Source organism: Phascolarctos cinereus, unplaced genomic scaffold, assembly GCF_003287225.1.
Source record: "Phascolarctos cinereus isolate Bilbo 61053 unplaced genomic scaffold, phaCin_HiC Scaffold_2;HRSCAF=192, whole genome shotgun sequence".
Classification (NCBI taxonomy): Eukaryota; Metazoa; Chordata; class Mammalia; order Diprotodontia; family Phascolarctidae; genus Phascolarctos; species Phascolarctos cinereus.
Window position 1 is genome coordinate 61,336,492 of NW_027555625.1, and position 21,368 is coordinate 61,357,859.

General features: G+C 46.6%; 1 protein-coding gene across 5 annotated transcripts in view; it reads left to right on the forward strand.

Annotated features, from left to right (window-relative positions):
- The window catches only part of RANBP10 (RAN binding protein 10), a 135,634-nt gene that overhangs the window by 107,604 nt on the left and 6,662 nt on the right, over positions 1–21,368 (forward strand). For 2 of the 5 annotated variants that reach the window (XM_020989323.2, XM_020989322.2), the window contains 9 exons: positions 302–324; positions 5,220–5,404; positions 10,515–10,627; positions 14,606–14,714; positions 14,857–15,005; positions 16,087–16,282; positions 17,815–17,939; positions 18,780–18,925; positions 19,652–19,763. In XM_020989323.2, coding sequence (XP_020844982.1) covers positions 302–324; positions 5,220–5,404; positions 10,515–10,627; positions 14,606–14,714; positions 14,857–15,005; positions 16,087–16,282; positions 17,815–17,939; positions 18,780–18,925; positions 19,652–19,763 — 1,158 coding nt within the window. Of the gene's footprint in view, positions 1–301; positions 325–5,219; positions 5,405–10,514; positions 10,628–14,605; positions 14,715–14,856; positions 15,006–16,086; positions 16,283–17,814; positions 17,940–18,779; positions 18,926–19,300; positions 19,510–19,651; positions 19,764–21,368 lie in introns of those variants that run through there. The other 3 variants (XR_002325092.2, XR_002325093.2, XM_020989320.2) reach the window with 3 other exon arrangements.

A 21,368-nucleotide genomic window follows, 5' to 3' on the forward strand; every position in this document is an offset into this window, starting at 1 on the left:
GGTTAATAAGGAGAAATAAAGGGAAGCAGAGATTCTCTCGAGTATCTGAAAAACAAGATGGAGAAAGACTTGAACAGGAAAGATTCCTGTTCCCTCCCAAACTACTAGTATGAGGACCCCATTTTAGAATTCCCCTTTCCCCCCTCCATCTTTTTTACTAATTACAGATACACAGTAGTGTGTGTGTGTGTGTGTGTGTGTGTGTGTGTGTGTGTGTGTGTGTGTGTGTGTGTGTACCTCAGGTCAGTGTCTCCTCCTTCCCTCAAGCTTCTGTTTAATGATTCTCATTCCTTCCTTGCAGGTATAGCTTTTACAGACCTCCCGGTAAGTACCAACCTTTCTTTGTTTTCTGACAAATGGTATGGGAGGAGGGGGGGATTCACACCTGCAGGTAGAGAGGGCCGGTGATTTGAGGTCGAAATGCTGTCTGTTCACCCAGCCTCTTATGTTGCTGTGCCATGGGGCAGATCTCCATCATGCTGTGAAACATAGAGTTACCTCTGTCAAACACAGGGGTTCTGAAACATTGGCTGTTCCAACGTACATCTGCTTTGTTTTTAGTAAGCCTCATGGAGTGCAGAGCCACTTACAAAGGTGAGCAAGGGCTTGTCTGGAGGGATATGTAGCTGCTTACCACTAAATAGTGCTAAATTCCCTGTGTTTTACTGTCTATCAGACTGGTTTAGGGTAAGGTACAGCTTGTCCAGAAGAGGGGAAAAAGTCCTGAATACTACCATTCCTCTAACTCCCCCCCACCTCCCAAGACTTTCCACCATTTGGCAACTTCTTCAGTAACTGCTTTTCAATACCTCCGTAGGAAAGTTCAGCCTGAAGTCTATTAGTTATTTATACCTTCATGTCAGTGGATTTATCACAGCATGTAGCCAAGGTCAGCCTCAGTGAAAGAGCCAGTGGTTGCCCGCATTTCAGAGAGAAAGGTTGGAGATCACAAGTACCTGGAAGGGCTTGAGTTCTGCTGTACCAAGCTTGGCATAGGAGGCACACTCTGACCTTCCATGTTCATTATTCTTAACTTTTGTTTAAGGAAATAGGACAGAAAGGAAAAGGGGAGTAGTTCAGAGGGATATGCAGTCTCAGGTATACTAGGGCTTTGACAGAAGCACTGGTCTTTCTCTCCTCTTTGAGGGGGTGAGTGATATCTATGTTCTGCCTCACCTCCTAGATACTGTCCCTGCCAAAGACAGTCGTTACCAATCAAAATTTTTTTTTGCATAAAAGTTCCTGGCCAACTCTGAGTTTGTTGGAATGGTAGAAAGAGGTATTGGGAGAAATAATCACTAGCAGAAGTCAGATTTACCAATTTGTACCCACTCCTCCTCCTTTATTGTTACCTTCCATATTCCTACTTTCCCCCACCAGCAAGAATATCCAGACCTCTTTCCCTCCTCCTCATCCCAACTCACTAGCTTGCTGAAAACCTCTTGCCCGCTAGATAGTAAATTCTTCTGAGTGGCTTTGGACTCAATTATTCAAAAAATGTCATTGATCCCTACTGTGTACTAATACTAAGGTGGGGACAAGGAGCTTAGGATGGAGTGAAGGAGATAAGACAAGACTATCAAATAACAAAGTAGAAAGTGATAAAGTCCCATATGGTCATTCTAAGTATTGTTGAGTGTTGAGCAAAGCATTGTGAACCAGATTCATTCCAACTTGGCAAGAGAAGAAGGAGGTCAGAGAAGAGAAAATCTTCTTATTTCATGGAAGAGATGTAGGCACAGCTGAAAAGATGAGAGTCATGGCTGAAAGCGGGGCTTCATCCTGAATGGTGAGGCAGGAAAGGTTTCATAGAGGTGTGAGGGTCTAGCATGGAGAGACAGAAAGGGGTTTGTGGTCAGAGGGCATTTCAGGTTTGGACATCTTGGAATAATCCCAGGAATAAGAATGCAGAAGACAGAGCCACACTAGAGTAGAGCTGAAGTGGAATACACGTGATAGGAACTGAGAAGTCTGTATACATTTGTTAGCATCACATAAGTAATGGTGAGAGACAGGGTGCACGGAAAGGCTGTCAACCAAGAGCTGAAGAAATGGGAGCATGGAGTAGAGGCTAGCAGGGAAGCTTGGGAAAGGATTATGTAAACCGGTGGGATGGTCAAATGAACTTGGTGAAATGGTGGTCTGGAAACAACAGAGAGGAGCAAGGAAGATTGAGACTCCTTCGAGTTGAGAGAACAGGGGATGCAAGAGCCTTGGCTGCAGGAAGGCGGGACCTTGACAGTATGGCTGGGGCTTACTTCTCCTGCCTTATTTACAACTACTTCACTCTAAACAAAATTGTCATTGTAATCCACTGGGAACAGAGAATAAATTTTGCCTTTCTTGTGTGTTTCCCCCTCCCCCCAGCAATAGGCTTCAGTAAATATTTGTTGATTGCCAAATATTCTCCAGAAGTAGGTAGTTTGAGAAGGAAAAGAAATTGGATTACCAATGAGTTGGATTAGGTAGCTTTCCTTTCTTTTGGTGAATGCTTCTGTCAGGGCTCTTGGGAAAGGATCCCTCTGTTCTTCTAGGAAGCAACAAGGGAGTTGACTTGACTAACCTACTAATGATAAGACAGAAGCCAAAAAAGGAACTTACTTTTTCTTTGTCTCTAGCATTGAACTAAGCCTTCCTGGATCCTACTACTTGTTTAAACAGATTGCACTGTGGCTGTCGTTGCTATGACCTTCAAAGACCCCGCCCCTCAGCCTCAGTTTGATTTATGAAGTTGCTCTGTTCTCCTGAGTCCCATTGGAACTGCCTGGCTAGTTGGCATAGAAACCATCATGCTGTTTGTAAAAAGAATATTGATTTTAGGTGAAGAATGAGCAGGGAAGAAGTCTTAGGAAGGGAGGAGAGCTCACTGCTTTCACCTTGGTTGTCCCCAAAAGAGCGTGTTTATTTTCATTCTCCCATATCTCTTCCCTAGTTTCTTAAGTTTCATCCATCAGTAAGATGCCAGGATGTTAAGAGCTGATCCAGCTCCCTCAATTTAAAAATGAGAAACCCACGGCCCAAGGAAGTAAAGGGAATTGCTCAAGGCCAGACAGTTATTATTAGTAGCCTAGCAGAGATTGTTTTACTTTTTTCTTTTAATTTTACTTTTTTTATTATTACTTGCTTTTCACTGTTGGTTTACTGCCTTGTGAGTGGAGACAGCCCATTCATTCCAGGGTCTTCTTAAGTCAAATTGGCACACATTCCTTCAGTTTTGGTAAAGAGGCTATCATGGAGGTGACAGAAGAATAGAAGGCACTGGGTGTGTGCGATTTGCAATCTGATAGGGAGTGGCAGGAAGCAAACAATGCCTAATAGATGTTAGACTAGAGAATTTGTGTAAGATAAATAGAATTCAGTGTTGTGATGTATGGTCCCAATGACAAGTGCCATAGGGGTTCATAGGCTGGAAAGAGCGCTGTGGACTTGTTGTACTTGAAAGTTTCATGGGGCTTGTAGATTCTGAGATGGGCCTTGATGGAAGCAGTAGAATTAGATTGATAAAGAAGAAGGAGAGGGGCATCTAAGAGCACCGGCCCTAGAGTCAGGAGGACCTGAGTTCAAATCCGGCCCCAGACACTTGACACTAGCTGTGACCCTGGACAAGTCACTTAACCCCATTGCCTAGCCAAAAAAAAAAAAAGAAAGAGAAAGGCATTTTTCCTGGAGTCAGTAACAAGAAGAAAAGCACAGTCTAAGAGTGAACACAGTTTGGAGAAATTAAGTAGGTCTGGCTATAGCAGCAAATTCTCATGAGGAGAAATGTCACAAATTTTGAGAAAGTAGAGATGGCCCTTGACAAAGGCCCTTTAATGCCTAGCTAAGGAGTTTGGGCTTCATCTGATAGACAGTAAGGAGGTATTGAAAGTTTTTGAGCTGATAAAAGGTTTGTTTTGGGGCAGCTAGGTGGCGCAGTGGATAAAGCTTTGGCCTTGGATTCAGGAGGACAGGACACTTACTAGCTGTGTAACCCTGGGCAAGTCACTTGACCCCAATTGCCTCAAAAAAAAAAAGGTTTGTTTTAAGAAGACTAGTCTGACTAAAATCTTTCAAAAAGATTAGAGGGGAGAGAATTTGGAGGCTATTGTAGTGATCTTGGTGTGAAGTGATTTGGCTCAGTAAAGATGCTCTATAAGCGAATGGAAACAGGAATGACTCTCAGGTGGGTCATCTGAGCCATAAATGCAGATTTTCTAGACATCAGCATAGGGATGGAAACTGTCACTGTGGATAGCATCTTAAGACTGGGTCTTGGAGGTGGACCCCATTTATCAGACAGGAGATTCTCAAATCCCAGAATAGCAAGGAGATGGTTGAATAAGTAAGACTGGGTTGAGCACCGATAGACATTCTCACTTCTTTTCCCAATCAGTCTGGAGTTTAGATGTGGGGTAAGAATGTGCTGCTATTCAACTTTTCCTCTTTTTCTTCTCATCCTCCACCTCCCATACCTTCTAGGGACTCTTTCATCCAGTGGGATCCTCCGAGCTAACTTGGGGATCCAGTGTGCTTGAGATCCCTGAGAAGTTAGGGCTAGGAGAGGGGCTCATGATTCTGAGTGTTCACTTCCTTCTCTGGCTAAATTATGCTTTCCTTTCCCCCTTCATGGCATCATAGAATCTAGAGTGCAAAGAAACCATTCTAATCGTCTAGTCCAATCCCTTCATTTTACATGTGAGGAAACTGAGGCCTAGAGAAGAGGTTATTGCTGTTGGCTTTCTGATTTGTGGCACTTTATTGAGTGCTGGTCAGCATGACCAGCTGGTCTTATTAGGCCAATACAGCTCCCTGGAGTTTTCCCCATCCGGGAGAGTCTTAGCATGCTGGAGTGAGAGGAAGGACTAATGCCAGAGAGAATCTGGACTAGAGTCCAATAGGTCTCCCCCATGGACCTTCTCCCTTGGAGCTCTTTCCCTCTCCTTGTTGTCCTAGTGAGGTGACTAAGCACTTCAGGAAGTAGGGCTTAAGTACCTCATGTGTTCTAGGTGTAGCCCACCCCATCCTGCCTTCAGGCTGGTCACCCCAAGGCAACCCAAAGGCTCTCCTGAAATGAACTGTCTTCTTCTAGCTCCATGGCTCAGTTAAGACACCTTCCGCCACTCCCCCCTCCCCCGGTCACTAATCCACCCCAACCCACCTAACCCCATTCCTGGTAGTATTGGCCTGCTTTGTTCTCCCACGAGGCTAATTTTCTAACCAATGTTTCTTTTTCTTTCCAGGCCAACTTATACCCCACAGTGGGCTTGCAGACTCCTGGGGAGATCGTAGACGCCAACTTTGGGCAGCAACCCTTTGTGTTTGACATTGAGGACTACATGAGGGAATGGAGAGCAAAGATTCAGGGAACCATTAAGCGTTTTCCCATCGGTGACAGGCTTGGGGAGTGGCAAGCCATGCTGCAGAAGTGAGTTCCCTGATCCTTTTGTGGCCCCAGCCAGCTGCTCCCATATCATCCCTACCAAGCCCCCATCCCCAAACCTCCTCATCTCTGTTTTCATCACCACAACTTAAGGGGCAGTGCCTCTTGGGCTCTTAAGATTCTAGCTTTCAGTTGGTTTGGTCTCAAGGACAAAACTTGGGCCTACCACCATCCTGGGCTTTCTTTTACTTTGGCCAAGCTGTTTGCTCCTAGAATCCCCAGGTAATGGCTCAAATTATGAAGGAGCTTTGGGCTGAATTTGGCCCAAAGGGGGCCCCTGTTGGTATTTGGATCCTGTTTGTGGTAGGGGTTGAGGAGAGGAGAAAGGATGTTCTGGTGCTGTCTTTGGCTTCTTTCTCCTGTAAGACTCTGTGAAGCCCCAACCTGCATCTGAAGACTATCTGTCTGAGACCGGATCTTTCTAGCATCTAGCAAAATAGTAAAAGAGACTTTGTTCTTATTGTACATTAGAAATCTAGCCAATGTCGGGGCACAGCAGGCTCTGGCCCAGGCTGCCTAGTTAGCTGTGTCATACCTTTAACTGACCCTTAAAGTCTTTGGAGCAGTAATTGTGATTGGATGATGAAGCTTTAGGGGAAGGCACATGATCTCAGCTTGATTCGGAGCTCCACTCTCTGTTTTAGAGAGTGATTTTGGCAAAGTCACTTCCCTCTTCTGCGCCACATTTTCTCCCCATGTGCATGTTCATCCTAACTTCTCCAGTCTTTTACCATTCCTACAGGTTAGGCTAAGAAGGAAAGGGTTTAGTTGTCCTAGTCAGTGACTTGAGTCTTCACATTCAATAGCTATGTGAACTCATTGTCTCCGGGTTTTGTGGCAGAAGTGGAGGGCCTCACCCTAGGGCCTTAGAGGGGACGATGCCAGCAGCGAACTCCTGAGCCCTGTTTGACTTCACATTTAAAAAAGCAGCTGAAGGTTCTTTTGATCTCCTTGGGGTATTATGGCAGCCTCCAGTAGCTGATAAGCAGCTATTATCATCTAGAGCTCCCCCTTTTGTTTGAAGCTGCTGAAGGTGTTGCATGAGCCTGGTGAGTGGACCTAGATCTGACCAGGGACTGGGGATAAAGTCCCCACTGGTCAGAGTCCCCTGTGCTTGTTCCTTTTCTCTTGGCTCTGACACTCACTGCCTCTCTAGGTGACTGTGTAGAGAGCTTCACCCCTCAACTTCTGCCAAAGGAATGTAATAATACTTGGGTTAACTCCCTCACAGGGTGGTTGTGGGGAAAGGACCTTGTAAACCTCCAAGCTCTGTAAAAATGAAAGCATTTTTTTCCCCATTTAAAAAAATTGTATTAATTTATTTTTAGTTTTCGACATTCACTTCCATAAGCTTTTGAGTTTTAAATTTTCTCCCCCTCTCTTCCCACCTCCCTCCTCAAGACAGCATGCAAGCTGATATAGGCTCTACATATACATTCCTACTAAACATATTTTCACATTAGTGATGTTGTAAGGAAGTATTAGAACCAAAAGGAAGAACCACAAGAAAGAGAAAACAAAACAGAAGAGGAAAAAAAAGAGTATGTTTTGATCTGCATTCCAACTCCATAGTTTTTTCTCTGGATATAGATAGCATTTTCCATCATGAGACTTTTGGAGATGTCTTAGATCCTTGAATTTGCTGAGAAGAGCTAAGTCTGTCAAAGTTAGTCATCACACAACATGGCTGTTACTGTGTATAAAGTTCTGGTTCTGCTCACTTCACTCAGCATCAGTTCATACAAGTCTTCCCAGATTTTTTTGAAGTCTGCTTGCTCATCATTTCTTCTTTTTTTTTTCCTTCTCATCATTTCTTATAGCACAATGGTATTCCATTACATTCATATACCACAGCTTGTTCAGCCATTCTCCAATTGATGGGCATTCCCTCAATTTCCAATTCTTTACTACCACGGAAAGAACTGCTATAAATATTTTTGTACATGTGGGTCCTTTTCCCATTTTTACGATCTCTTTGGGATACAGCCCTAGAAGTGCTATTGCTGGGTTAAAGGGTATGTACATTTTTATAGCCCTTTGGGCATAGTTCCAAATTGCTCTCCAAAATGGTTGGATCAGTTCACAACTCCACCAACAATAATACATTATTGTTCCAATTTTCCCACATCTTCTCCAGCATTTATCATTGTCCTGTTTTGTCATGTTGGCCAATCTGATAGGTGTGAGGTGGTACCTCAGAGTTGTTTTGATTTGTAATTTTCTAATCAATAGTGATTTAGAGCATTGTTTCATATGACTATAGGGAGCTTTAATTTCTTCATCTAAAAACTGCCTGTTCTTATCCTTTGACCATTTATCAATTGGAGAATGACATGTATTCTTGTAAATTTGACTCAGTTCTCTATATGTTTTAGAAATGAGGCCCTTATTAGAGACACTGGTTGTAAAAATTCTTTCCCAGTTTTCTGCTTCCCTCCTAATCTTGGTTGCATTGGCTTTGTTTGTGCAAAAACTTTTCAATTTAATGTAATCAAAATTATCCATTTTGCATTTCATAATGTAAATGAGAGCGTTTTTGTTCCCTTCCAAACAGTGATGTTCGTTAGAGAAGATGGACTCATTCTTGGTGTTGAGGAGAGGAGGCTGAGCCTTAGAAAAACCTCCTTGTGTCCTGAGAGTTCAGATGTGAGGGGCATCAGGCCATCTCCTGTCCTGCCTTGTTTTGCTGGGTGGGGAATTCAGTAGCCTGTGTGCCCACACATACACACCCACACCCACCCACACAACTCAATCCCTTGATAAATGCTTTGCCCGCAGGGTTGTCTGAGTGGAATCCAAGGACTCATTTGTTTTAATAGAGAGAAACATGAAAATAAAGAAAACCCAATTACTGAACCTGTAGTCTTCTGTCTGCCGTTTGCCTTTGGCAATAAGTCTGTTTCTGCACAGAGTGAACATGGTTATTCCAAGCCACACTGAACTAGCTCCCTCAACCCAAAAGTCACTAATAAAATGTTTCCATATAAAGTGTTTGGCTGCTGGATTTCTGGAAGCCAGCTTGAGTAGGGAAAACTGAGTAAAGGTGCTGTCATTTGAAGGGAGTCGATCTGTAAGAAAGGAGCCGGTATATACTCATAAACAGAGACATATGCTCATGGGCACAGGCCTGCATAAGAATGCCCACAAACTTACACATGCCTGCACTTGGAGAACCAGAGACTCTTAGAGGGAGGTCATCAGATCCAGTGTCCCTCCCAGTACAGGAGTCTGGGTCCTCCCACTCTGCTTCTCTGCCAGCTGTCATCCAGCCTGTGTTTGAATCTTTCTAGTGATGAGGAACTCACGACCTAACAAAGCATCCAGTGTCAGTCCTGATTGTTAAAAAGTTCTCTTTGTTATGCTGAGTTGAATAATAAGAGTTGTAGTTCCCATTTCTGTAGTACTTTAAGATTTATAAGGCATGTTCCTTATAACGACCTAATTCACAAGTACTATTATTCTCATTTTGCCCATGAGCTTCTGTGTCCTTGGTCACAGAGCTAATAGGTTTCAGAGTTAGGATTCAGACTCATGTCTGCTGACTCCAGGTCCAGCTCTCTCTCCATTACACCTCACAGTCTCTTATCCTTTATAAGGTCCACGTATTGGTCGTCATTCTGCCCTTTTCCACATAACATTCCTTTAAATTCTTGAACTCATTCTAATACTTTACACACATCGGTATGAATAGAAAGGCCTACAGAGGTATATCTGAGTGCTCGCACAGATATAGCGTACATATGCATATTTGCACATGTGTGAGGCATATATGTAGCCCTGTTTGGCTTTTCACAGCCCCTCTGGAGGTGAAGCAGACTTGGGAATGTAGCTTCTCACTGAGTCGCCTTTTGAAGCTGTTCATCTCACCCAACTTTCTTCTCTCCTGTAGGTTTAGTGATTGGTCTTAGAAGATCTAGCTTGAACTCTCCTTCCCACAGCTCTTGCTCAGTGACAAGCAGAGTAGATGGTTTCTCAGATAGGGGCAGAGCCAGCATTTCTGAAGGTTTAATACAGCCTAATGAGAGTGATGTGTCTGCAAGAAATCAGCACAGCCAGCCTGGCCCATTATGGGGCAGTGAGAGGAAAGATTCTAGTATCTCCTGAAAAAATGCTTGCACTGCAGTCTTTCTCAAGCTAAAGTATAGCAAGGCTGCTTCTCAGTGCCATTTCAGGAAGTACACAGCAAAGAAATTAGCGCTCTTTCTGGTTGCTGATGTCCCTGAGGTTCCTCAAGGAAGCTGCTCCTAGAGCAGTTTCTTAGCTTTGTAAGTGTGCCTGAGAAGATGGTACTAATGAGCACCAGGCAGTGCATCCACCATGATTAGCCGCCTGCCTCATCTCAGACTCTGGCCATCCTCTCCCTTCCAGCACCTATTGTTGCCAAACCCAGTGGTTTGGATGGAGAACGGTCATAGAGTGTTAGAACTAGAAGGAGCCTTGGAAGCAGGCAGATATAGGCTGAAGAACCTTAAAGGTCATCTCACAGAGGAGGAGCCTAGCTTAGGAAGGTGAAGGTCTTGCCCCAGGTCTCGGGGAGCAAGGAGGAGGCCCAGGATCTTGGGCTCCATACCCACTTCCCTGACTTGCATTTGCTTCTGTTCTAGTCCAAAGATTCTTATCCTTTTTTGTGTCGCACATTCCTCTGGCTGGCTGGTGAAGCCTAGGGACCCCATCTCAGAATACTGTTTTTAAATTGACAAAATAAAATATGTAGGATTGTAAAGGAAGCCAATTATATTGAAATACAGTTATTAAAAGTTTCTTAAAAATAAGCTTAGAACCTGGGTCAGAAACTCTTGATCTAGTCCTACCCTCATTTTATAGAGAAGAATGGGGCTCCAGTAGCTGAGCTCGGATTTGAACCCAGGTCTCCTGACTGGTAGCCCAGGGTTCTTTTCTTCTTCATGAGCTGAATTAAAGTGCTTGGGTCCTTTTTCAGTACACCAGTAACAGCTGTATGTCCAGAGCCTCCATCATGGGTTCATTTTGGGGGAAGCTTGAATGAGGAGCACAGTTCAAAAAAATGGTATTTCCAGTCACATCCTATTTTGCAGAGTTCCTTTTTTGAATGTCCCTATTTTTCTGTCTTTTTTAGCATGGTCTCTTCCTACCTGGTGCATCATGGGTATTGTGCTACTGCTACAGCTTTTGCCCGTATGACAGAAACCACGATTCAGGAAGAACAGGCTTCTATCAAGAACAGACAAAGTAAGACCAAGCCTCCTTCTTCAGCCTCCCGCCCTCCTCCCCACTGCTCTGTGTTCTCCCCACCTGAGACCTTCTTTTTCTCCTCGGGTTCACTGATGCTAGCCTTAGCCTGATTGGGAGGCCATCAGAACCCTGAAGCTCAAAGCTTTGTTCCTCCTCTTGGTGGGGCCTCTGCTGGGGGGGGGGGGCAGCTCAATGGAGCTGCTCAGCCCACCAGCTCTAACCATCCCCTTTTCCTTGACCAGGAGGTCTTTAGAGACCTTCTGCTCCAGCCTAGCCATTCTCTTTAGCCAGGTGCTATGGGACTGATTCTTTTCTTGATGAGGACAAAGCTCACTTTATCCATCACGCTGGTTGCTGGCCTAGGACACAGAGCCTTGGCAAGCTTAGGTTCAGAGCCTGCTCTGTGAACTTGAGTCCCATTGAGCTTCGTTGTCTCAGTCGGATCACTGTGACATCTGAGTCACCAGCTTCTTTCTTAGAGGCCTTCCATCCTCACTTTATCAAGCAGCTGTTCATGTTGGTGCTGGAAGAAAGGGCTGCAGGTCTCAGGCCTGTTTAAGGGCCTGTTGCTCAGCAGCCTGAGAGAGGGCAGTGCCTTCCTCTCTTCGACCTCCCTGCCTTCCATGGGGCCCAAGGAGGGTCCTGGCTGGCCAGCCCTAAAAGACCCACCAAGAGCTCAGAGTTGGCAGGGCCCTGTTCTTCCCTATATTGCTGGTCATAGCAAAATGTTCCAGTTATACAGTCAGTCTAGAGGATCGACCATAGAAAATGAATGTTAGAAAGGTGAAGAACTCCCACGTGGCCCTGCCGATGTATTTTCGTTTTTCTCAGGTTCCCCCTGACAGAGGAAAGAAAGGAAAAAGAGAAAATAGTGTGGGTGGGCGGTTGTCTCTATACTTGTCTCTGAACCTGTTGGTATTTGTATATATATCTGTGTTTGTGTCTCCCAGAAAAGCAAACACTCAACCAGATAGGCAGTCCCAACATGGGACCTGCACCTGAGAAAGACTGAACCAGAGATAGCTTTCGTGCAGGCAGATAAAAAATAGAGTCAAGAATGAAATGTAGCAGTGCAAAGACTGAGAAAATCAGAGATTTGGGGATAAGAGAGAGGGAAGGGGGGCAGACACAACCCCCCAAACTTGTGGAGAGAAGTGTGGTAGTCAGAGAATGCCCCACTACCACACCCTGAGACTTGTGGTCCGTGGGTTTAAATGATTTGAATAATTACAATCATTTGAATGATTTGAATAATTACAGTAGCAGTTTGCATGTCTCCAGTCTCTAAGATTTACAGAGCACTGCTCTCACAACCATCAGTGCAGTAGGTGATGGGAGAATTCTGTCTCCATTTTACAGATGAGGAAAATGAGGCATGGGTGACTGGTCTGTAACCACACTTGTAATGAATGTCTGAACTGGGCTTCATAAAATCATGACTCTGGGGCTGGGGGATCTTGGGACTCCTCTGTCCAGTTCTACTCTAGAACCTAGCGAGGTGAATTATGCCTTCTGCCTATGGTAGAGTTGAGATTAGCACCAAGATACAGTGGATTCCTTTGTCCTGGTTCCCCTACTTTGCCCTTAGGTCCTGAGGAGCCTCCCATGACCATTTCCTGATTTCTCAGAGTCTGGAGTGCTTTCAGCACAGTGAAAGTACTCCCCAAGAACAGGCACCAAAGCCTGCTTTCCTGCCTTTTCACTGAGACTTAGCTTCTAGTTTTTTCTCATCTACCCTTAAAAATTCCTGAGTGCCCTTTCACAATGCAGAAAAGGCCAGAGGATAGGAACAGACAGACAGGGTCAGAAGAGAAAATTTGAACTTCTAACAATCACTTGAAAAAATGCTCAACCTCAGGAAGTGCAGAGATGTCAGTTAAAACAGCCTTGAGATGCCACTTCACCCCTTAAATGAGCAAAAATAATGAAAAGCAGCGAAACAGCTGGCCAGAGTTGCAGAGAACAGCTATTCTCATTCTTTGGGGCAGAATTAGAAACATGTAAGATCTTTGTGGAGTGCAGTCTAGCAGTATATACTAGAAGATGCAAAACCCATAATTCCATGCAGGAATGTACCCTTCAAGAATGACTGAAAACAGGGCAGCTCAGTGGCACAGTGGAGAGCACCGGCCCTGAAGTCAGGAGGACCTGAGTTCAAATCTGGCCTCAGACACATAGCCCTCACTATCTGTGTGACTCTGGGCAAGTCACTTAACCCCAATTGCCTCACTTAAAAAAAAAATGACCAAGAACAAAAAAACACTATCTGTTGAAACAATGTGAAATTTCAACACTAGGAAAGTGGTCAAATTATGGTACAGTAACTTAAGGGATTACTCTAGTGGAAACTTGAGATCAGTAAGTTAGGAGAATACAAAAGAAATATGGAAAGACCCTATTTGCATGAAACAATGCTTCATGAAAAAACAGCCCCAAAAGCCCAAATGTTCTACAGATATAAAGAGTTAAAAGGGAATGAGAATGAATCCTGATGGGGACTTAGAGGGAGAGATGGAAAAGTTAGGATATCTTAGGCATTGGAATGAAGGAGTTTAAATGTAAAAAGTTACTATGCAATATTGATGTTAAAAGTTTAATTTTTAATAATTTAATATTGAAAGAAACAAAGATTCCTTGGCCATTTGCAGAATGAGGGGGAATTCACAGCAGAATTCTACCTCAGTGAATTTGCCCCAGTCCCTTCTGGCTTCATAGCAGGCTGGTCCTGCTGCCTGGCTTCCTGTGGCTTCACCATCTTGCCCAGCTTTCTTCATGCTGCAGATCAGTGGGCTGGACAGCACTGACATGGCATTGAACATCTTCTCACCAGAGCCTAAGTCCTTGGTGGCCAGGCTGCTGGAATCTGCCAACCAGTCTTCCTCACACCAGGCTCTTTTCCTTTCTAATTAATCTCTTCCTCCCCCACTATGAAGTCAAAGCAGTGTTGGAAGAAGCACCAGATATCTGCCATCAGAAGACGTGGGTTCAGAACCTGGCTCTGCGTGTCCTCGGGGACAGAGCACTAGACTTGGAGTCACAAGATTTGGGCTTTAATCCTGTCCTGTGTGACCCTGCTCTCTGGGCCCCCATATTCCTTATCTGTAAAAGGAGGGAATTGGACTTAGCAGCCCCTGGAGTCCTTTGCCCTCCGAATTGATGATCTCATGGTGGAACTGTGGGCAAGTGATTTCTCCTCTGTGTCCTCCTGTGTGACCTGAGAAGCTCATACTGGGTGATTGCCAAGGTCCCTTCCAGATCTTCTCACTCCTCCAGTTAGTAGACTTCCCTGGCTCCCCACTGAGTGTTGAGTAAAATAAGAAATCCTGGCACATAGGGCCAGTCAGGGTTGGCTTCAGACCTTCTGGCTCTGTCATCTTCTCTTCCTCTGCACAGACTCTACATTTCTGTGAGACGGGCCTCCACATCCTGTGGGTTTGTCCTGACAGGCCTGTCTGTCTCTCGCTTGTGCCTCTGCTTCCTCCACCCTCTACCCTGCACCAGGTTTCTTTCGTCTTTGCCTCTTGAAATCCCTCCTTTTCTTCATGGCCCAGTGAGATGCAGACACTCCCTAAGTGTCTCTGTCTCTCTCTGTCTCTCTTCTCTCTCTCTCTCTCTCTCTCTCTCTCTCTCTTCTCTCTCTCTCTCTCTCCCTCTCTCTCCCTCACTCCTTCCTCAGATTTCTTCTACTTTGCCTCTGTCTTTCCTTTACTCTTGGTCTCCCTTAGATCTTTATTATTTGGGATCTCTATCTCTTCCCTGTGCCTTAGATCATAAACTTCCTGAAGGCAGGGGCAGGATTTGTGCCATGTCTTTATATCTCCAGTACCAGGCATAAGACCTTGCCCATTTGCAGATTCTTTAATTAGTGGTTGTTGAATTAGTTTCTTAAGCACTGAGAAATGCTCAGTGGTCAGGGTACTGAAATGTATTTCTCTTTTGCCATTGGAGTCCTGACTGCTACGTTCTTCCCTCTAGGAATACAAAAGCTTATGCTGGCAGGCCGAGTGGGAGAGGCCATCGAGGCCACCCAGCAGCTCTACCCTGGTCTCCTGGAGCACAACCCCAACCTGCTCTTCATGTTGAAGTAAGTTGGCAGCCCCCGTGCAGTCTGAGGTGTCTGGCCCTCCTGTTGGCTGTAGCTCTGACAGATACTTATGGAACAGACCATAGTATTTACTTAAAGCATTTTCCCTCTGCTCCTTCTCTGACTCGCCCCCTCCCCCCAGGTGCCGGCAGTTTGTGGAGATGGTGAACGGAACAGACAGTGAGGTTCGCTGTTTCAGTGCTCGAAGCCCCAAATCCCAAGACAGCTACCCAGGGTCCCCCAGCCTCAGCCCTAGACATGGACCCAGCAATTCCCATCTGCACAGCACTGGTAAGCCCCTGCTTCTGACGTCTGTGCTAGAGGGCACGATGAAAAGCAAGAATGAATCTTTTGTCAGAAACTCTTGGCCCAGATTTGGACCTGATCCCTTTTTTAGGAGTGTTGCTGACTCCAGCCAGACTCCACCACTCCATAGTTGTGTGAGCCTGGGCAAACCCTGAACCTTTCTGAACCTTGTTTTCCTTATGAGGATAATGACACTTGAACTACCTACTTCACAAAATTGGTTTGAAAAAAATCTCTTCATAAATCCTAAAACACTAGAGAAATCTGAACTGTTGCCATTCTTGCTCGTATGGGACTGTTCTTTAGGCTTCTGGGTGAAGACTGTGACTAATTATCTCCCAGGACCAGGCCCTGTTAGAGACCTGTCTCTGATTACTGGGGTCCTTGATGGCTTGCTGATCCAAAGTACAATGTAGGAAGGCAGACGTCGAGTGTACAAGAGTGCCTGGGTTGGGTATAGACGTGAAACGGAGCATGGATACTCTTGGGGAGGTAGGAGAACAGGTTTGGAGAAGGATTTTAAAAGCAGAGGCTGATGAGGCTAGTTTCCTGCATGCTCCCTGGAGCGACTTTTAGAAGAAGGGAGGGATTGCAGAATTCCTTGACCAGGGATGGAGCTAGATGTATCTGCTTTACATGAAGTCTTGGCAGGGATGCTGCTGGACAGGAAATGCCTGAGCAGCAGTGATGTTACTGGTTTTATTGGAGCCCTAAACCTAGAAAAAAGTCTCTGTCCCACTGCGTGAGGTTCCCTTCCAAGGAAGATTCCACTAGGGAAGCCTCAGTTCTCAGAGCACCTGGAGTGAAGACAACTTGCCAACATATGTCCAAGAGTAAGACCCAAGTGTCTCTCACAGTGCTGTCCAGTCTCTTGTGCTGTGGCACTGAGGAAATCAGTATTCCACAGGTTTTAGCACCCTGGCAAGGAGGTCTCTGGGGACCCTCTCTCTCTCTGTGTCTCTTTCTGGGCGCATGCTCCCGTGCCGGCAGGGAGGGGAATCACTCGGTCGCATTGCCACTCTCTTGCCGCCCATCCAGCCTTTGACTCTGTTCTCTTGGCTTTCAGGAGCAGAAAGCCCAAGCTGTAGCAACGGGGTCACATCCACCAAAAGCAAACAGAGTCACAGTAAATACCCAGCCCTGAGCTCCTCCTCGTCGTCGTCGTCCTCCTCCTCCCCTTCGTCAGTCAACTACTCTGAGTCCAACTCCACAGACTCCACCAAATCCCAGCAGCACAGTAGTACAAGTAACCAAGAGACCAGGTACCACATTTCCCTGCTTTGTTCTCGGGCAGGCCCCAGCTCAGCAGCGGTGCCCACCTGAGGGCCTTGCCCCTGGCAGTGCCACCCTGTCCTCCTCTTCTCCCCTCATCCCCACCATCCCTGCACAGTCAGTCCCCCTCACTCCCTAGGAGCGATCAGAGCCTAAGCTTTGAGCCCTTCGGTCAGCTTTGTTGATGCTTTCCTCTCTCCCAGACAAGGCTCTGCCTTAAGTCATTTACCTCCAGGCCTCAGGAATTCTCCTACCCTTGGGCCCATGGGGAGCAGCAAGCTCTCTTATTCCTTTCAGCTCTCTCCACTACCCACCATATACTGTTGACAATTCCATTGTATGATGCAGGAGAATGTTCCTTTTAGCTTATAGGGCCTTTCTGGGCTCCGTGGTTAATGCTGCTGAAAGGGACAGGACTCTTAGGATGACCAAATACACAAGAACACTGATCACTTGGGACCACTGCTTGGCTGGGCTAGACTAGATCTGAGCTAGAGGTGGGGAGAAGACAGCCCCAGGCAATTCCTTGGGTTCAGTGGCCTGTGAATGAGGCTGTGGAATAGAATCAATGCCAACTTAGCTTAGACCTCTGTAAGGCCCAGCCCCATGTCCAGGGCAGGTACTAATATAAACAAGGTGCTCTAGTCATTATGATGCTGGAACTGGTGTCTCTCCACTTACCCATCAGAGACTCAAGGTTTCTCTGTCCTGGTTAAGCCTTTTCTCCCTGCTGTCACCAACATGGCCACTTCTACCAAAGCTGACAAAGGCCCTGAGGTCCACCTGGAGTAGCCAGAGGACTGGAGAGGACCTCTTAGGGGTCCTGTAGGATTCAGCTTAAGAGGAATTCCATCTTCATGCTTTAGTGCATGGAGACTCAGGGAGAAAAGGACACTTAAGGAAAGAAGAAGGAATCAGAAAATGGTCATTCTAAGGGGATGGAGAGAAAAATTGCGGTTAGGTGCCAGCTTCAAAGGATGCCAGAGGGAGTTAGGGTTTCATGAAAAGAACATTGACTTTGGAGTCACAAAGACCTGAATTCAAATACTCACTCTACTATTTAATATCTTTCTAACCTTCTCCTATATGGCCCTGTTTCCTCCTCAGCAGAAATGAAGGCATTTGAGTAGGTGATCTCCAAGATCCCTTCTGGCTCTAAATCATATGATTCTGTAGGCCTCTGATTATAGAAGGAGGATTAGCCATTGGTTGATGTGAGGATGGGGATGGAAGGAGAGAAGAGAGAATTGGGAGAGCAGAGTGGTAGGAGATGGAGAAATTAGGCCCCAGCCCATCATGGTATACTGGGCAAGTTGGTTTGAATTGAAATTAAATTAAAGTGATAGGCGGAGATGATTGTCCAATCTTGAAAGTGAAGACTACCTGGAAAGCTGCCTGACTTACCACAGGAGCTCAGGGCTGGGCTTCAGGAGGGCAGCTCTGTGGGGAACCCCAGCCACGTCCAAGCATCTTTTCTTTCCTGACCTGTCTTGGCCAACGTCCTTTCCTCCCTCTTTCTCAGTGACAGCGAGATGGAGATGGAAGCAGAACATTATCCCAATGGAGTGCCAGAGAGCTCGTCCACCCGGATCATGAATGGTGCCTACAAACACGAAGACATCCTGCAGACAGATGAATCTAGTGTGGGTAAGGCCTTCCCAGGAGGACAGTAGCCTGTCCCTTCTCTATGATAGCCCAGAAATAAACTCTGGGGAGGTGGCTTTCACCATGTGATTCTCAGCCTACAGTGTTGGGGACTGAAGCCCTGACGACCGCTGGAGCTTGGACTGAACGAGTGAGGGCTGGTGGGAATTTGAGAAGCCCACTGGTCTTGAGAAGCCTCTGGTCTACCCCTGGCCAGGTCTTCTTTAACAGTGCAGGGGCATAGATAACCTATGTCAGATTGCTTACCATCTCAGGGAGGAGAAGAATTTGGAAGATTTTTAAAAATGAATGTTAAAAATTTTTTTATGTAATTGGGAGAAAAAAAATTCCTAAAAAAAACCACAAACAAAACCAGCAACAGTGCAGGGGGCTGACTCCCTGTATTCCTCCCAGTGAAGTTGTACATTGGAGTATTTCAAGAGCTGAATGAATGTCTAGATTTATTTTCAGGCCTAGTATGTCATTTGGGGCTTGAGTGAGATCATAGTTTAGTAGTCAGAGGATGCAGAAGATGTCTGACAGAGCATGCTAAGTCAAAATAGGTGGTTAGATCTAAGGTGGTCTTCCCAAAACTGTGCCAGCTGGCTTCTCCAGCTTCCTGAAGTCTGGCCATGTAGACAGACCCAGCCACAGCTCATCCAGAAGCAGCCTTAGCCTTAGGTCATCCAGGGGCCCCCCCATCACACAGCTGTTACCTTTTTTGACTGCCACCGTCTTTCCTTAAAGCCCTGTGATGGGAAGACAGTGTACTAGGCAACCCCTGGGATTCCTGCTAGCCTGTCATTAATGTATGTTTTATGTGTCCTCTCCCTCTCGGCACAGAAGATGGGCATCCTCGGCGACAGCTCTGTGGAGGCAACCAGGCTGCCACAGAGAGAATTATCTTGTTTGGCCGGGAGCTGCAGACCCTCAGTGAGCAGCTGTGCCGGGAGTATGGCAAGAATCTGGCCCATAAAGAGATGCTGCAGGTAACTCCAGGATGGCCTTGGGGCCTGAGGGCTAAGGGACTGGGTAGCACTTGGGTATGACATTCCCCCCTCATCTGTTCCTGAATGAAGCCTGTAGGAAAGGCCCCGTCCCAGTGACAGGCCCTGGCCAAGGGTGAGACATTTCTCAAGAGAGCAGAAGCACAGAGGCCTTTGGTCACATGGTAGAGCCAGGCCCCAGCCCTGAGTTAAGTGGGTGACAGGATTGGCTTGGTATACAGTTTCCAGTAGGACTGATTTGGTAGCCCCACACGGGGGGAGGGACTTCTGTGTCTGAGGGAGAGAAGGGGCAGCAGCAGCTTGTTATGTTGGGAGTAGCCCCTTCAGGGGATTCGAGGATCCTACTTCATGTTTCAGCCCCAACAAAACAGTCACCTCCTCTGCAGTTCAGCTCCAGAAACTCCCGCTGCAGGAGAAGCCCCTGAGCTCCTTTCCAGCTGCTGCCCGGGGCTCCAGGAATAAGGCCAGGCCAGCAATCTCAGGGGGTTGGGCTGGGAGCCTTCACGAAGAGGACAGCTTTTTACTCTGCCTGAAGGGGAGCTCCTCGGAGACGGGGAGGAAAGCAGGTCTGTTGGAGCTTGTAGGCTCGGCCCCAGCGCTCCCCAGCACTCCAGCTGAGGAGGTGGAGGGGGGCTTTGGGAGGGGAGGGCCTCAAGGGAAGGGCCCCTCCTATCTCACCACTTCTTCCATCTGCTTTCTTCCATCCAGGACGCATTCAGCTTATTAGCATACTCCGACCCATGGAACTGCCCTGTTGGTCAGCAACTAGACCCTATCCAGAGGGAGCCTGTGTGTGCAGCTCTCAATAGTGCTATTTTAGGTAGGAAAAGAGCCCCAGGCAAGATTCTGCTGTTTCCATGACTGGGAGTCAGGGGAGTCTAAGCTCCCCAGCTTCCCCAGGGAGCTTTCACTGCCGCAGGCTTAGACAGAACCTGGGCAAGATGATGAAGGAAACTTTCCTCCCTCCTCTCTTGAATCTGATCAAAGATAAGGTTTGGTGTCTTTTAAAGGGGTTGATGTTGGGCTCAGACCCACTGGGACATAAAGAGATCATACAGGATTGTTGGCCGCCTGCAAGCCATATACTAGGCACTTGAGGGCCTTTTAGGGCTCAGGAAGGATGTGGTTCCCTGTTCTTAAGGAGTTCACTCTCTGGCATCTACCAGATTGGGAATGGAGAAACTCAGTAGATCCATGTCAGTGGGGAATTCCCTTCCCCTCCCTCCTCTCTCACCCCTCCTTTAGCCACCTTCACCCTCAAGGCTCCTGCCTGCCTTCCCCCCTTTAGGATATTTGGGCCTGGGGACTCCCCTTTCCCTCTGGAGGATCATTAGACCCTAGTCTTCATTATGTCCTTTCTGGGATAGTCAGGTCACTAATTATGCCCAAATTCTACCAAGGTTTGTTCCATGGACTAGTCCCTAATCCCAGCCATGGACCGAATCCCAATTCCTACTCAACCCTAACACCAGGCTGACTCTAACCCTGGTCGTAGATGGACCCATAACTTTGAAATGAGCTTCAGCCTTCACAGACTGGGCCCCTGACTCTGGGCTCTGACTGACTGCCTGCTCCTGGCCACAGACTGACCTTTGGGTTTGTTCCCTAACCCAAGACACAAAGACCCTCAAATCTGACCTCAGACTGACTCCCCACTCTGACAATAGATTTGTGCCTCACCCTAGACACAGACCCTAATACTCTGGATTGAATCCTAACCCGAAACTGACTCCGTAACTGTGGTCATAGATTGAACCATAACCTTGGCCACAGACTGACCCTTTCCCCAACTCTATTTATAGGTGGAGTGTCTTAACCATCACCACAGATTGCAACCTTTACCCTAGTCTCAGACTGTATCTAAGCCTAGACACAGATTGAGCTCCCTAACCTGGACAGAGCCTGACATTCTCTTCCTCCATCTCTCCCACCAGAATAATCATCTAACTCTTGCCTTAGTTTGAGTTTTAACTCTGAGCGATGATTGACCTATAGCCCTAGCCTAATACCCTAGCCCTGGCCATGGATTGATGTCTTCATGCTGATCATGGTCTGACCCTTTCTCCCTAGCCCTGCCCTGATTTCTAATTAGAGACTGTGTTAACCTTAACCCTCAATATAGGTTGGCCTCTAACCCCAGCCATGGACCAAGGCCCTGACTTTGATCCCATACAGACCCCTTCTTCCACCTTAACCCAACTCCCTAACCCTGACCACAGACCAGCCCCTAACTCAGATTATACATTAATCTTTAACAGTAGGCACCCCTAAGCTTAGCCACATAGAGATTCCAGTCAAGGCCACACAGGTCAGCTCCCTGACTCTCACCATAGGCTATATCCCTCTCACTGAGCTCTTACAAGTATGTGCCCTTGGTCACAAAGAGAACTGGACAAGAGCTCGCATGCAGCCACTCTCCTTCTGA